The 16322-nt window shown below is 41.9% G+C and overlaps 1 protein-coding gene across 2 annotated transcripts; it reads left to right on the plus strand.

Annotated features, from left to right (window-relative positions):
- On the plus strand, positions 1–5479 carry LOC109786644 (probable protein phosphatase 2C 58). 2 transcript variants are annotated; one of them, XM_020345221.4, is made up of 14 exons: positions 1–319; positions 1023–1158; positions 1251–1299; positions 1382–1512; positions 2205–2268; positions 2371–2479; positions 2582–2735; positions 3769–3894; positions 3979–4102; positions 4179–4255; positions 4358–4410; positions 4605–4659; positions 4744–5075; positions 5225–5479. In XM_020345221.4, exons 4-14 carry the CDS (start codon positions 1396–1398, stop codon positions 5247–5249), a joined length of 1236 nt encoding a protein of 411 aa, XP_020200810.1. In that variant the 5' UTR covers positions 1–319; positions 1023–1158; positions 1251–1299; positions 1382–1395; the 3' UTR covers positions 5250–5479. The 2 variants fall into 2 exon arrangements, with proteins under 2 accessions (XP_020200810.1, XP_020200811.1); XM_020345222.4 differs by having other exon boundaries at positions 6–319; positions 1254–1299.
- The last annotated feature ends 10843 nt before the right edge of the window (positions 5480–16322 follow it).

Here is a 16322-nt window from a genome sequence, read left to right on the forward strand (position 1 = left end):
ACGTCACGAGCTCACGGAAACAAAAATCAATTCCGCAGCCCAGAAACCGCGGCGCGGTGACGTCACGTGCGAGCCGCCAGCACCACCCCCCGCACAAGAAAACGCTGCGGCCGCGCCGGCCGGTGACCCACCCCCACTCCCGATCCCCATCCCATTCACACTGTCAGCAGCCCAGCCCACACTCCAATCAATCCTTCCTTCCTCCCTCGCTCCCTCGCTCCCCCCTCCTCCTCCCCCCCGGCGATCGCAGGGAATTCGCCGCCGCGATCCGGCCCCGTCGCGCCCCTCGGAGCCGGTCCGCCTCAGCTCCAGCGCCAAGGTACTCGCCGCGGATCCCTCCCCCGCCCCGTCGCTCCGGACTTCCTAATTTCGCGCCCAGGCAGACGAGATCCCGCCGCCAGTCCGGCTGGCCGCCTACCCATATTTGGGTGTGGGACTTCTCCGCGTGGCTTGCAGTAGCTGCCAAGCTCAATTCAGCGTGTGCATAGGTTTTTTTTTTACTAGTTGCTGCGCCGAACGAACTTTCCCCACCTGCTCTCTGTACTCTGTAGCCTGTAGTCTGTGCTACTGTAGCTTATGCAGGTCTTTAGGAATCTGCTGCTGCCTGGTGCAGCACTGCACCTCGAGCTGATCAAGGAGTGGACGCTGTGCAGCGTGTCACACCCATGGCTGGCGCACGCCTCTCGTTGACTGCAGTGAGGGTGGACTCTTCTGTGCTGGCTCAACGTTTCCGTACCGAAATGTGATGGTGTTTCGCTCAGGCCGCATGATTACATGCTCCTACGAGTGGGCTGGTTTTGTTGCAACAACAGGGCAGGGTGTTTGCGCTTCCCTTTTGTGATCAGCATATATATGGCTATGCGTATGGAAGGCTTGTGAATTGTGATGCTATATCGAATGCACGCGTTTGGAAAGCATCGCCGTATAGAGCTGCATATTTGCTATATCGAATGCACGCCTTTGGCAAGCATCGCCGTCTCTGCTGACATGCTCTCATTTGTCTTCCTTTTCATGTCGTGCAGAGCATATTGACGACCAAGGGGCCTTGAGAGATAGGATATACCGGTACACACATTGGCATGTTAAGGAGAAGCATTGGAGCTACTTGGTGTAGCCATTATCGGACGTGCGCTACGCCGTTATCCGCAACATTGTGAGGTACTGCTTTTTAATTTTCTATCATATAACATAATGTTATACTAGTTCATTATAACAATCTTTACTAACAACCTCTTCCCCGATTTGTGCAGTAGAAGTTACGACCGTAATCTGTTTCCAACCTTATTAATTCTGGACCTGGTATGTTATCGCGCTGTTAAAACCCCAAAAGCTTGGCAGTATGCTGTGGATTTACTTTACTGTTAACATATTCTTTTATCAGGTGCATTCACGAAGATGGGAGTTTACCTTAGTACCCCCAAAACTGAGAAGCTATCTGAAGATGGGGAAAATGATCAACTTAAATTTGGACTTTCATCTATGCAAGGGTGGCGTGCGAGTATGGAAGATGCTGTGAGTTTCTATTCATCACTGTTTGATGTTGCTTGATGAAAGCTTTTAGAAAGTTTTGGAAATGTACAGATGTAGAATTCCTAACATACACGCGGTGAGTCTAGTTTGTTATATCCAGAAATCAGAAGTATAGCTGACACTAAGGTAGGTTGGGGAACTGTGCACAGGGATACTAGGTATACATATCCAAGTGCTTATTTGTTGATAATTGCTATGTTTACAAATCTGTGCACATGAGAGAACAGAGAAGTGGTGTCTTATCACTTATGTCTTTGAATTTTGAATGTAGCAAAACCATGAGTTGAATGGTGATATTTGATTGTTTGGTTTCTCTTCTTGCAAACTTGATCTGGTGTTGACATGGCTGTGCCAAAAATGATCAACTTTGGCATTATGTACCGAATAGCTTTTGAAGAGTACTTTTGGTTTTGTTATTGCAACAGAGCCTGGGTTGAGCCCCTGTTTGTAAAAAACCTTTGAAGAATATTATACAAAACACAAGCATACGCTAGAACCAACACTAAACACAATGACAAATGTCAACAAATTAGACGCTATGATCCTTAGTTAGTTGAAGCTGTAGCATAGTGCTAATAAAATCGAGGCACTGGTATTTTATCAATTTTTATTTTGCTATAGTTGTATACTTTCACTTCATTCTGAAGTCCCTAACCCTTTGAGCAACATTCCAGCATTCAGCCTTGCTAGATATCGATGAGGACACATCATTCTTCGGTGTTTTTGATGGACATGGAGGTAAGGTTACTTGTGAAGTCTAGTGCCTTTTCATTGTTCATGATCTTATCCACATCATGTCAAAATGTCCGTTTACATCATCATATCACATTCTTGCCTCAGGAAAAGTGGTTGCCAAATTCTGTGCAAAATATCTACACAGGGAAGTTCTCAAAAGCGAAGTTTATTTAGCTGGTGACCTGGGAGCTGCTGTCCATGGAGCTTTCTTCAGGTATAGCAAACTGTTAGGTAGCCAGCTTGAGTACTTTTCCATTTATTCTCTACTGAGAGTTTCTTCCTAGGATGACTTCGTAATTATGATTTGTTGATTCAGAATGGATGAGATGATGCGGGGTCAAAGAGGCTGGCGAGAACTACAGGCACTTGGAGATAAAATAAACCAGTTTACTGGCATGATAGAAGGGCTGATCTGGTCTCCGAGAGGCAGTGATTCAAATGATCGACATGATGATTGGGCTTTTGAGGAGGTAACGGTGCAACTTCCATGAACCACATGATCAACTACTCTTTGTAGGATAAGTAATCTGCATTGCAAAGTAATTTGGTGTAGCTCTTAAAATTGTTTTGTGAAGTCCAGGTGACTAATTTTCCATTTAAAGCCTTTTCTTGCTAAACCATTCATGCCTTAATCACCGGAAAGAAGCCACTACTCTCAGGTGTACTACACCCGAATTTGCAAAAGACTGAAAAAACGTGATCAAACCAAATCCAAAAAATCTGAAAATTTGAAACATCAAACCTTTCAAATGTTCAAGCTTCTTGCAAATTTTCAGCCAGAAATAACATCCGTGGAGCTCTCACTAAAAAAAACAAAGTCAATGCTCAAAAAGTGCACAAAACTTTGAACTTTGAACATTGATTTTGTTTTTTTCAGTGAGAGCTCCTTGGATGTTATTTTTGGCAGAAATTTTGCAAGATGCTTGAACATTTGATAAAGTTTGATGTCTCAAATTTTCGTTTTTTTTGGATTTGGTTTGATCACGTCTTTTCAGTTTTTTGCAAACATCCGAGAGTAGAACATTCACTCTCCTTAGTCATGTGTAATATATGTACGGTTCTTGACTAGTAGATAGTTTATGTACTGACGTCAGTAATTGTTCAAGTTGCAAATATGAGGTAGTATATGAAGAAAAATTTAAACTGAGAGGTTTATTGCTAGTACTTTTGGGGCTTATGGCTGGCTGTGGAAATAAGCTGCCTCCTCCCATCTTATGCTAGAAGTTGAACCTAAAATTTTGTTTTAGTTTGTCTACTAGTTAACCCTTAATTAGTAGGCTTCTAAAATAAAATGTTAGGTTGGGCTTCTAGAATAAGCTGGGGAGGGGGCAGCTTATTTCCACAGACAGACATAAGCCCCAAAAGAACTGGCCTTTAATTCAATTTGAAATGTTGTATTCTTGTAGTTGTTCTGCCAGTATTTCGGCATTCCTCTGTAGTACTGTTGCATTTTAAGATTTGGGCTACCCAGGCAGCCTTACGCTTACAGGATTGTTTTAACAGGGACCTCACTCTGATTTTAGCGGGCCAACCTGCGGGAGTACAGCCTGTGTTGCAATGATAAGGAATAGTCAACTTGTTGTGGCAAACGCCGGAGATTCCCGCTGTGTTATCTCAAGGAATGGCCAGGTCTGTAATGCTTATCCTTGCAGTATGTTTAACATGTGAAGTTATACACAGGATCATCTCATTATCTGGTTGAATATACTATAGGCATACAATTTATCAAGAGATCACAAACCAGAGCTTGAAGCAGAGAGAGAACGGATATTGAAAGCAGGGGGTTACATCCAAATGGGACGAGTAAATGGAACTATAAACTTGTCAAGAGCAATTGGTACTACATTTTACCTTTTCTTTTGTTCATATCATGCACCTTAGATGATTGCTAATATATGCTAATACTTTTGCAGGAGATATGGAATTTAAACAGAATAAATTCTTGTCTCCTGATAAGCAAATGTTGACAGCAAACCCTGATGTAAACACTGTAAGCAGTTCAGCTTCTGCCATTACTTTTAACTCCTGCGGCTAATCGATGGCTACCATTTTCTTGTTGCTGGTAGTTCATATGATTTAAATATTTTTGTAGGTCGAGCTTTGTGATGATGATGACTTTCTTGTTTTAGCATGTGATGGCATTTGGTAAATCCTTCTCTTAGTAGGGTTCAATAATTGTATTTGCTTTATTTGTTCTATCTCCTTGAACATTCAATGGAAGCTACAAGTTTTCTCATATCCCAAATTCCTACTTTGTTTTAAGTTATTAGCTATGAGCCTTCAACATCACAGTTGTTTTCATAAGTAAAATAATGACCATACGCTCTGATGATAAACAGGGACTGCATGTCGAGCCAACAGCTAGTCGATTTCATCCATGAGCACCTAAAGACAGTGAGTGCCGAGTTACTTCTGTAAAATTATACTTGTATGGATAACATGGTCTTCAGCAGCACTTAAGGGATGAAACAAATGCAGGAGAGCAGCCTTTCTGCAGTGTGTGAAAAGGTGCTCGATAGATGCCTGGCTCCATCAACATTAGGTGGAGAAGGATGCGACAACATGACGATGATCCTAGTGCAGTTCAAGAAGCCAATTGACCATGGCAAAAATGCCAGTGCTGGTGAACAATCAGCTGTTGGGGATAAGAATGTAAGTGCTGGTGAACAATCAACGGCCGAGGATAAGAATGCTAGTGCTAGCGATCAATCAGCTGTCGAGGACAAGAATGCTAGTGCTGGTGGACAATCAGCTGTCGGGGACAAGAATGCTAGTGCTGGAGGACAATCGCCTGGTGACATAGAACAGTCGTGAGTGAAACTGAACAACTCCACTTTGTTTCCATTATTTCTCTTTGACATCGATCATTCAGTTCCACTCAACTCTGCTGCTGTTGCCATTTTTTCTCTTCATTGTCGGTATTTGTGTTCGACACACTAACGTGTACTTCTGTGATCAGCGCGAACGAGGAGAAGAACTCGTGATGTCATGTCGTAGCCTGGTAAACCCTGTGTACTAAACAATGACTTCTGAATCCTGGTGTGATGTACTGATGTTGTAGTGGGTTGAGCATGCATGGTGAAGAAATTCATGTGTAAATATCAACCGTGTGTTGAATTGTTGATACAACCAGTGGATACCCCCATCAGTGAGGGGGGCACGCTGGTTTTTTGTGCTGTTTCTCTGTAACTAATCGATTATGTCTTGTCTCTTCTCTCGGTTGTGATTCAGGCTGCAGGTGGACACGGGCCGTCCACGGCGCCCACTTAAAAGCCCACATAATTTGCGTTCGTGGACGCCCATGTAATCTGCGATAGAGAAGTGGGATAAGTGGGCTAGCCCATGGACGCCACATAACCCACTTATCCTAGTTCCCCTCTTCCTTCCTCGTTCCTCTTCGCTTTGCCAGGGATGATGCTAGGGTACGCCGCCGCATAGCGCCGCCGTCCGCCTTCCCTTGGCCGGCCTAGGACAGCCGTCCACCTACTCCATGGACGCCACAGCGCCGCCATCCATCATCTCAACGGACGCCGCAGCGCCGCCTTCCACCTCCATCATCGGCACACTAGTGCCGCCGTCCACTTCGTGTGCCGCCGTCCACTTCCCCCATAGCTGCACCAGCACCGACGTCCACTTCCCCCACAGCTGCACCAGCGATGCCCTCAACTCCCCCACGGCCGGACCAGTGCAGCCGTCCATATCCTCCATGCCCGCCCCAACGCCACCGTCAACCTCCACCATGGCCATCACCGGTGAGGCTTGCAAGAATCGACCTGTACATGAAATCCCAAGGCCTGGCTGCAAGAAGAAGATTGCTGCTGTCCAAGAAGAACCTGCCAAGGTAGTTATCCGGTTATCTCCTTGAGATCTGGACTTGCGTACATATAATGGTTTTTGTGCTGTCCAAGGAGGTTAGACTAGGTTTTAGTTAATCTTAACGCTGTTTGCATGCTTGTTTAGATTGCTTACCTGAATGTAGTTTAGCACTACTGACTACTCTGTTTTTTATTAAAAAAAACTACTCTGTTATTTACATTGAATAATTTGAAGAGAAAAGTATATTTTTCGTCCCTCAATTCTTGGCGGAGTTTAGATTTGGTCCCTCAACTCCAAAATCGGACAACTTGCACCCTTAACTTCTGAAACCGGACAAGATTCATCCCTGGTCACGGTTTTGACCGGTTTTGATGATGTCCCACCCCGGTTTTGACTGTGCCAACTCAAATTCTCATATTTTTTCCTAGTCCGTGTAATGTTTTCAAAGTTGGGTACTTTTTTCAAATATGTGAACTTTTTAAAAATTTGTGTACTTTTTTCAAATCCGCGTACTTTTTCCAAGTTCACATACTTATTCAAATCTGCGTACTTTTTTTAAAGTTCATGTAGTTTTTTCAAATTCATGTACTTTTTAAAATTGACGTACTTTTTCATATCCGCGTACATTTTTTTGGAAAGAGTTCATGAATTTGAAAAATTTATGCGAACTTGAAAAAAGTACATGGATTTGGATTTTTTATGCAAAAACAAGTAGATTTTAAAAAATATGCAAATGTTAAAAAAATCACGGATTTGGAAAGAGTACGCAAAATTCAAAATTGTTCACTGATTTGAAAAAAGTATGTTTATTTTTGAAAAAAATATGCGACCTTGAAAAAACTACGCAGATTTGAAAAGTGTATGTGAATTTCAAAAATTCCACGGAAATAAAAATTACACGAATTTGAGTATGCAGTGGTCAAAACTGGGGTAAGTCAGCACCAAAACCGGTCAAAACCGAGACCAGGGACGAACCTTGTCCGGTTTCGGTAGTTGGGGGTGCAAGTTGTCCGGTTTTGAAGTTGAGGGACCAAATCTAGACTTCATCAAGAGTTGAGGGACGAAAAGTATACTTTTCTCTAATTTGAATGCAAGTCAACACATAGGTTAAGAAGAAAAGAGAGCCTGTGCTGGGGTAAATTGACTCTCTGTTCTGGAGTTTTCTTTAAACTTTAATCACCTCTTCTTCAAATGATTGCACATGTATTCAACAAGGAAACCCCTTTCCAACTTGTAGCATGTCAAATGATAATCAAGATTTTTAGCTTACCAATACATCCAGTTCAGTTCTGTTAACTGAAAACATCTTAACTCCCACCAGTTCAGTTTAGCTGTAATTCAATGGATGCAACATGTAACAGTTTTTATTTTGTGTAATGGCTCTATGTAGTTAATGTTTTCTCTGATATAAATAAGGTGTTTGTTCTTTTTTTTTGACATATCCAGTCATTTAACCTTCTGTCAGATTGTGCACTTCAGTACATCTTTGCCTACAAGTGTTTCTCTGTGTTGTATTTTCAGAATTTTGGCATGTTCCGAGTGCTAATTCTTCTCTTTTTGGTTACTAGCTTGTACTTTGAGTTGAAGAAGCAAGTGTTCACCCGGGCATGGTGTTTGGGCTCTGGGGGTCCAAATAGTCCCTTTTTCCTGGACGTTCAGCTGCTCCTCTCGATCTGGACGTCCAAATAGTCGCCGGCGCTGCTGTAGTCGACCGTGGCAGGAGGTGGGTCGAGGTCGGAGCCGTCGGAGTCGGACCTATCGGAATCGGAGGAATAGGAGATGGTGATGTAGCCCTTCAATTGTCAGACAATGCGGTCCTGCTTACGCTTGAGCTTGGCCACCCTCGTCGCCTCCCGCTCGGATTGCTCAATGCCGAGCCGGAGCGTCTTGGCATTGATCCTTCGGACCCGTCGGGCGTCTGTGTCCGTTGTCGTAACTGATCAGCGGTACACCCACTGGAGGAGACGCTCATCCTCGCCGGGCACCGCCGGCATCACGCGTTGGCGGCCGGAGGTCCTCGCAGCCGTGTACGACGTGCCCCCCATCTTCCTTGCCCTCTGCCTCTCGCGGCGGGCGGCGCGCGCCTCACGTTCCAGAGTGCGCATCCGCGACGAAAGCAAAGCGAGCACTAGAACCCACCGCTGCCCACGCGGAGCAGCGGCCAGAGGTGGAGGAGGCAGACGGAACGGGCGGCGCTGATTGAGCTGCCTAGTAGATCCGCGTGTGGGGCGGGAAGGGTCGGCATCAGCATTGGCGTTGTGGCTGCGGGCGACAGGCCGCGTCGCGCCTGAACCAGAGTTGTCGCTCGTATCCACCTGTGAGGGCTCCAACGCGATGCGGAGGGCCAACTCGTCCTCGTCTCCGGCACCATCGCAGAGGAAGGCATCCCAGTCACCGTCGTCGGGGCCGTCTGAGTGGCTGCCGGTGCTGGACATGGTCGCCGGCGCTCGGGAGTTGACGGATTGGAGCGAAGGGGAGCGAAGCGGAGCTTGCTACTTCTTGAGTTTGCTTTGGTTTCTCCCTTGAAGAGGAAAGGGTGATGCAGCAAAGTAGAGATAAGTATTTTCCTCAGTTGAGAATCAAGGTATCAATCCACTAGGAGGAACATACAAGTCTCCAATAATTGCACCTACACAAACAAACAAATACTTGCACCCAACGCGATAAAGGGGTTGTCAATCCCTTCACGGTTACTTGCAAGGATGGGACCTGATAGTGATAGATGTAAAAGATAAGTAAATTGAGAAATAAAATAAAAGTAAATAAATTGCAGCAAGGTATTTTTGGGTTTTTGATTTTGTAGATCTGAAAATAATATGATAAAAGATAGACATGGGGGCCATAGTTTTCACTAGAGGCTTCTCTTTTGAAAGAAAGCATACGGTGGATGGACAAATTACTGTTGAGCAATTGATATAGAAAAGCGCATAGTTATGACGATATCTAAGGCAATGATCATGTATATATGCATCACGTCCGAGACAAGTAGACCGACTTCTGTCTGCATCTACTACTATTACTCCACACATCGACCGCTATCCAACATGCATCTAGTGTATTAAGTTAACAAGAATAGAGTAACGCCTTAAACAAGATGACATGATGTAGAGGGATAGATCCAATCAATATAAACAAACCCCATCTTTTTATCCTTAATGGCAACAATACAAATACGTGTCATGTCCCTTTCTGTCACTGGGATTGAGCACCGCAAGATTGAACTCATTACAAAGCACCTCTCATATTGCAAGAAAAATCAATCTAGTTGGCCAAACCAAATCAATAGATCGGAGAGAAATACAAAGCTATATAAAACATGCATAAAAGAGTTCAGAGAAGACTCAAATAATATTCATAGATAATCTGATCATAAACCCACAATTCATCGGATCTTAACAAACACACCGCAGAAAAAGATTAAATTTAATAGATCTCCAAGAACATCGAGGAGAACATTGTATTGAAGATTAAAGCGAGAGAAAAAGGCTTCTAGCTACTAGCTCTATGGACCCATATGTCAGTGGTTAACTACTCACACATCATCGGAAGGGCAGCAAGGTTGATGTAGAAGCCCTCCGTGATTGAATCCTCCTCCGATAGAGTACCGGAAAAGGTCCCAAGATGGGATCTCACGAGGACAGAAGGTTGCGGCGGCGAAAAAGTATTTTTGGCGTACCCTCTAGTCTACGGGGAATATTTGGGTATTTATAGAAGAAAAATTAGGATTGGAAGTGCCACGGGGGACAAGCTTGGGGGCGCCCCTCCTGGGGCGCGCCCCCTGAGCTTGTGGCCACCTTGTGGCTCTTCTGGCCTCCTCCTGAAGCTTCCAGGGTGTCTTGTGGTCCAAGAAAAATCGTCAAAAAGTTTCGTTCCATTTGAACTCCGTTTGGTATTGATTTTCTGTAAAGGCAAAAAACAAGAAAAAACAGCAACTGGCACTGGGCACTAGGTTAATAAGTTAGTTCTAAAAAAGATATAAAATAGCATAATGATGCATATAAAATATCCAAAATTCATAATATAATAGCATGGAACAATAAAAAATTATAGATACGTTGGAGACGTATCAGAGCTAAGTGAAGTGAGTCTAGGATTTGCTTAGGATGGGGATTTCATGAGGTCAGGGTGGACCGGACGTGGGCCGGGTGGATGTGGCGGACGTGCTCGGGCCGCCTCATATCTACCCTAGATTTAGGCTGAATATGATGGGTGACGGTCAACCCAGGCATTTGAGGGCAGTTTGAGAAGTCTGATTGGAACGGTTTTTTATGACCGATCCGCCCGTCAGAGTGTTTGAGGCGGGCTTGAGACGCCTGGCCGTGGATACTCTAATCCGTGCAATGTGTCGGATGCACGGGACATCCTACACCGTCGGCTACATCTAGCCCAACATCCCGACTGCCATGTCGGGAATGTGCTCTTTGCAATCTTTTCCACAATACTGGACCGAGCAAACCACCACAGAACAAAACAAAATATGAAAAATTATAGTTTGTGCTTTTCATGAATTTAGGTTACATATGTGCAAATAGTACCATTAGATTTGTGATAAAAATAATTCACAATATTATTATCTATCATTTCTTACTTACAAATTAACCCAAAAATATAATAAAATAAAATAGAATCTTCATTAATTTTTTAATGAAGAGATAATAAATTATTTTAATTTCGTTTAAAATTGGACTACCGCGTGCTATCATATTTGCCCCAAATCTCGATAAATTTGCTTAATTGCAGTTCATAGTTGACATCTGACAAAAGGTGGTGTAGGAAAAATTTTAATCGTAGACAACCTGTGGAGTGGGAGTGTGGCGGTGTCGTACAATATGGCGACCCCCTTGGCGGTTTTGAAGGTGCCGAGCCACACTCACACGGACTTATTCGGATTACGGTTTCGGTTGCATTCTTGACCAACATCAGCCTCTATGCACCACAAAACTTCAACTCATCGGACGATGTATCAGCTCTCCTCTTGGCGTGGACGGCATTGGAAATCTAAACTGAAAAAAATTCTATTTGTTCGACGATTGAGTACTATATATGTATTTTAAATAATTCAAATATATGAAACTAGCATATTTATATTAAATTCTTATACTTTTTGATGACTAACTATGTTTTAGTACAAATACATTTTGTTTAAACTCAAACATTGACAAACACAATCTTTCCAAAACGCAAAACCACATTTTGTCACAATTTATGTTGATTTTTCAAAGTTAGTTCTGCATTTACAAATATTTTGCTAAAGCAAATTTGAGAGACGCAGAAGGTGAAACAAAATAACATTTCTCCTTATCTTACTTCTTTAGTATAGTGGTATGCGTTCAAAATCACTTTAGTTTGCTTTTAAATATCATTTTAGAGGCTTCTTAATAATCTAACAAATATCTTGAGATGTGCTTATACCATGACTATATAGAGAATTACAAAGTGTTAGCGATATCTACAACTAGTTTGTTCTAAAAATATTTTGCCGTTTTTTCATGGTTCTACTCCCTCCGTTCCATAATGTAGTGCCTATAGATTTTTGGAAAAGTCAAACCTTACAAACTTTGACCAAGTTTACGGAGAAAAACATTTACATTTAGAATGCCAAACATATATTATTAGATTCATCGTCAAATGTATTTTCATATTTTATATATTTGACATTGTATACATAAATAGTTTTCTCTATTAACTTTGTCAAACTTTGTAAAGTTTGACTTTATAAAAAATCTATAGACACTACATTATGGAACGGAGGGAGTATCAATGATCAAATATGCTCATGCCAGGTAAAACAACCAATCGATAAGGCGGTGACTATGCATGCTACCCCGATCAAAAATGCCTCATAAGATAATGGGAGTTTTGAACCGGTTTTTGTTTGATGAACAAAACGAACTATGCCTAAATTTTTCGCTCTTGTTTGGATTAATGCCTATTATTTTGGCATGCCCACACCAAATTGCCCACATTAGTCCATTTTTCTTGCGAATTTGGCCATGGGCATTGTACCCAAGCCGGTAAACTTCTGCATCAAAGAATAACTCCTTGATCGTGATGTGACTTTTTTCTTTCACAAGTGGTTGTTTTTATTGGCACAAAATGAAGTATCAGGAGGACAGGAACACAATGAGTTCACACTCGACCTCCGCATAGCAACAATGCACACAACCAACACCAACGCACGCCACAAAATACATGTCGGCAAATATCAAAGTCATATAAGACCAAAGCTACATGATGGCAAGGAAAAATAAACCCCAAAGCGAACAGATCCGCGATCGACAAACTATACCAATGTTCATATTTGCACCAATCATCTGATGACACTATCCGGATGATGAGGTTTCTTCAACAATAGCAATGTCTTCAGGAAGGGAGCGATGCTCAAGCGCCGCCGTCACCGGATCTAATCATCCAAGGCCAGAATCTAGATTTTCACCCAGAAGAACCAGTCTGAGCATGTACAAGCAATACCTTTAACAAGATAACGACGCAGAAAAATCGCCATTGCCAGGTATAACCAACTCGAGTCAGACCTAGGCTTTCACCCTAGAGCTCGAGACCGGGCGCTCCATTGACTTCACTTAGTCTTGTCGCTCGGGGTGGAAACATATCAGATGCGGATCGGATAGTGCTCTTACCACTTCTGTTTCCATACAAATGTGAATACGGATGTTATCGGATATGGGCGGCTCAGATGTTATTCAAATACAGATACGTATCAGACGTTTACTAGAGGAACGGATATGAGTAATAGCGACATACTGCTTAAGTAAATTAGTCAATGGCTATGTGACATGAAATAATCAACCTGTGACATACAATAAGTCAATGATAAATAGTTTTTTTTGAATATATACTATTGTAGTGCATAATAATTTCAAAATTTAATCATAGAAAGAGTAAAATTTGACCACTTGTTTGGCTTTTATGTTGGATAACCATAGTATTGGGGCTAGAATTTTAATCATACAATAAGTCAATGATAACTCAATTTCCAGGGCCACTGCAATCCACAATGAGTCCGCTACCGCATGCCGGAGTGGTCACCACAGATCAGAGAGCAGCCACCCCAACGGCCGCAACTCGGCGACAAGGGCACTTCAAACGACGACCAAGTGTAGGGGCGACACAACCCCACTGCCTATGATGCCCGAAGCTTAGGGACGAGATGACCCAGCCATGGCGGGTCCCAGTAGGCAGCGACACGTTTTGATCAAGACGTAACAGCCAGACCGACAACAATCATCGCAACCCAGTAGGAGAGAGAGCCCGAGCCACTCAAGTTGCAACTGGAGGAGTGTGGATCCCGACGGGATTGGGAGGTGCATGAGTGGCGCCGGGTGGGAATGAGATCCACGCGAAAGAGTTGCGCCGAGGGACGAGGAGGCACCAGGTAGCCCACCGCCACCGTCCCCCGCATGGGGCTTCACCCCAGCTACGTCGACCAATGGCGACGATAGGTAGAAGGGGCGGGGACGAGGGCTAGGTGCTGGCAGTGGAAGCACCTGCCATGTTGCCCGGACTAACGACGTGAAGGGCTCGCTCGGTTCAGTTGATATCCTTTTCTAGAACCACATTTTCTCAAAAAATCGATGTGATCTACTAATGTCGTAGCTTTTTTTAGAGAACCAGCACATATGTCTATGCGTTGCCACGAGAAAGATATTTTTTTCTGCCGGAAGCAACGGGAAAGATAATTGATGTGTCCACCAAAAATGGTCTCCACAACGGTGGGCGACAAAGCATGGAGTTGCTGTCTTCTCACAGGTCATGTTTAGCTTGTGAAATCTTGATAGTGGTGGGGTTGGTCGGCGTGGGGGCGAGCACACAACTCGTGCCCTTTTTTCCTCCGCGCTCGCCTCCATCTTTTGGTTGTGGCCGCTTCCTCATTGTGTGGCTGCACGGCGACCTTGGGGACACGGTTGCTTCGACCACTCTCTTCTACGATGGTGTAATTGTATGGATTGCTAATTGTGACGCATAAATCCCGTTTCATTGGCATAATCAGAATTGAATGTCCCTTCTCTATCATGGTTTATTCTCTAATTAATTTAGCGCACACATGCCCACAATTTTTTCTAATTAGAGCAAAATGGCATATTCTCTTTTATTGGTGTGTGCCCATAATTTTTTTCATTTATAGCCAACCAGCATAAAACAAGCATGTGTCGTTAACCAATGGCCAATGTATCAGATTCAAAATATTTTTTTGTTTCATATTATTTTGAACTTTAAAAAAAAATCAACTGTCAAATATTCTTGGAAACATGATTTTTTAAAATCCCGAATAGTTTGCAAAAATGTGAACAATGTTTTTTAAGATTCCATATATTTTGGAAAAGCACGAGCAAAATTAGAAACTGGATCATCTTTTGAAATTCAGAAACATTATTTTGAATATTTTTTGAATTTGTGAACAATTTTTGAAAAAAAGAAACATGTTTTGAACATTAAGAACATTTTTAGAAAATGTTTTTTAAACTCAAAAAATATTTAGGATTTGTCAACATTTCACTAAAACAAGGACATTTTTGGAACATAGAACATTTTATTAAATGTAAATTTTTAAAAATATTTAGAATAATTTTGGAAAACACAAATATTTTTTAAAATATAGAAAATGTCGGCACAAGAACAGAAATTTAAAGTTTCAACCATTTTGTGAAACAGGACGAAAATTTTAGAATGCTGAACGTTTTTAAATATTCGAACAAAATTTTTAATTGTAAATATTTTTTGTAAATTTTTAGTTCAGGAAAAAATAAAAAAAACATGGAAGGGGAAAAGGAAAAGGAGAGAAAAAGAAAAAAGAAAAGTAGAACAGAACACTGAAAAACGAAAAATGAGCTATGCCAGTCTTGGGCGGCCATGCGAAGATTCTACTATTTGCCGCCCAGTGTGGCAAATAAGATTTTCCCAGTTGTATGGGCAAGATAATAAGTGGCCTGGCTTCACACGGCCAGAGTCCGTGCGGCCCACATATGAAATTGGGGACAAAGATTTTTGTTTTCTAGCAGACAAACACACAAAAAATTAGTACCATCTCGGATAGAAAAATATATTGTCAACGGTGAAAGGATCAATAAATCAAAGAAATGCACCTTACTTTATTAGTACTAGAAGAATTTTCACACAAGCAAAGGAGACCAGGCATTGTCGTCGTGATAGCCAGCTAGTGCAAGTCTATTAAGATTGGGAAAGTAGTGGCTGAACCCCACCTTGATGCATCCACGTTGCACCCATGCAAGAAAACATACCAAAATATTTCAAAAAAAAAATCCAAAACTTTGTGGAAATGATCATCAGCAAATGCTAGAGAGGTTTGCCAAGTTTGGTGGTCAAATGACATCCAAGGAGAACTGCACAAAAAAACAAGATTACAAATTTTGGTCAAACAGTGCACATACATTTTGAGTAATTTTCTCTTTCTTGTATAGAGCTCCTCGGATGTCATTTGACCACCAAAATTTCCAAGCCTCTAACATTTGTTGATGATCGTTCCCGCAAAGTTTCAGATTTTTTCAAAATGTTTTGGTATGTTTTCTTTCGTGGGTGCACCAAGGGTGGGTGTAGAAAAATCACTCTCATTCAGCTCTTGGAATTTATCTAGCTACACTGCATGCATACGACCACATGAAATTTGACTTGTCAGACCCTTATCTTTCAACCCACAAATAAAAAACATAATCTTTGAGTGTTATTTTTTTAATTACATGCGACATTCTCTACATGCCTACCGTGGAACTTTCTTCCTTTGACACATCTTTCAATGTCATTATATTTTCTTGGCTTACAGAGATTTTCTCCTATTTTTGCAATACGCGCTTAACATAACTGAAATATGCAACTCATGGTAATGGATTATTACCATATGCAAAAAATAAGCATATAATAGTGAAATTTCCGCAAAAGTATGTTCTCTAGAAAGTAATGGATGAGTGATATTGGTATTACCCTTACAAAACAAAAGAAAATGAAAACTAGAATAAAATAAAAGCTAAAAAAAATGAACTTTTGTAAGGAAAAATGAATTCGTGACATTGTGTTATCCGTTCAGAAGAAAGAAAATAAAAAAATAAACAAAATCTTAAGCTTTCTAAGAAAAAATGAAACCCTTTAATAAGAAAGAAAATGAAAAGAAGAACTTTAAAAATTGCACGCTACGTTGCACTAAAATTGTACTTATCGAAATACGTAAAGAATAAACATATAATAGTGCACACATATTATTTAGTACTCAC

The sequence above is a fragment of the Aegilops tauschii genome, chromosome 7, assembly GCF_002575655.3.
Source record: "Aegilops tauschii subsp. strangulata cultivar AL8/78 chromosome 7, Aet v6.0, whole genome shotgun sequence".
Lineage (NCBI taxonomy): Eukaryota > Viridiplantae > Streptophyta > Magnoliopsida > Poales > Poaceae > Aegilops > Aegilops tauschii.

Coding starts and splice junctions, on each gene's coding strand:
- LOC109786644 (XM_020345221.4), top strand. CDS start 1,396: ATGGGAGTTTACCTTAGTACCCCCAAAACTGAGAAGCTATCTGAAGAT. Junction 1,513..2,204: donor GTGCGAGTATGGAAGATGCT/GTGAGTTTCTAT, acceptor GCAACATTCCAG/CATTCAGCCTTGCTAGATAT. Junction 2,736..3,768: donor ATGATTGGGCTTTTGAGGAG/GTAACGGTGCAA, acceptor TTGTTTTAACAG/GGACCTCACTCTGATTTTAG.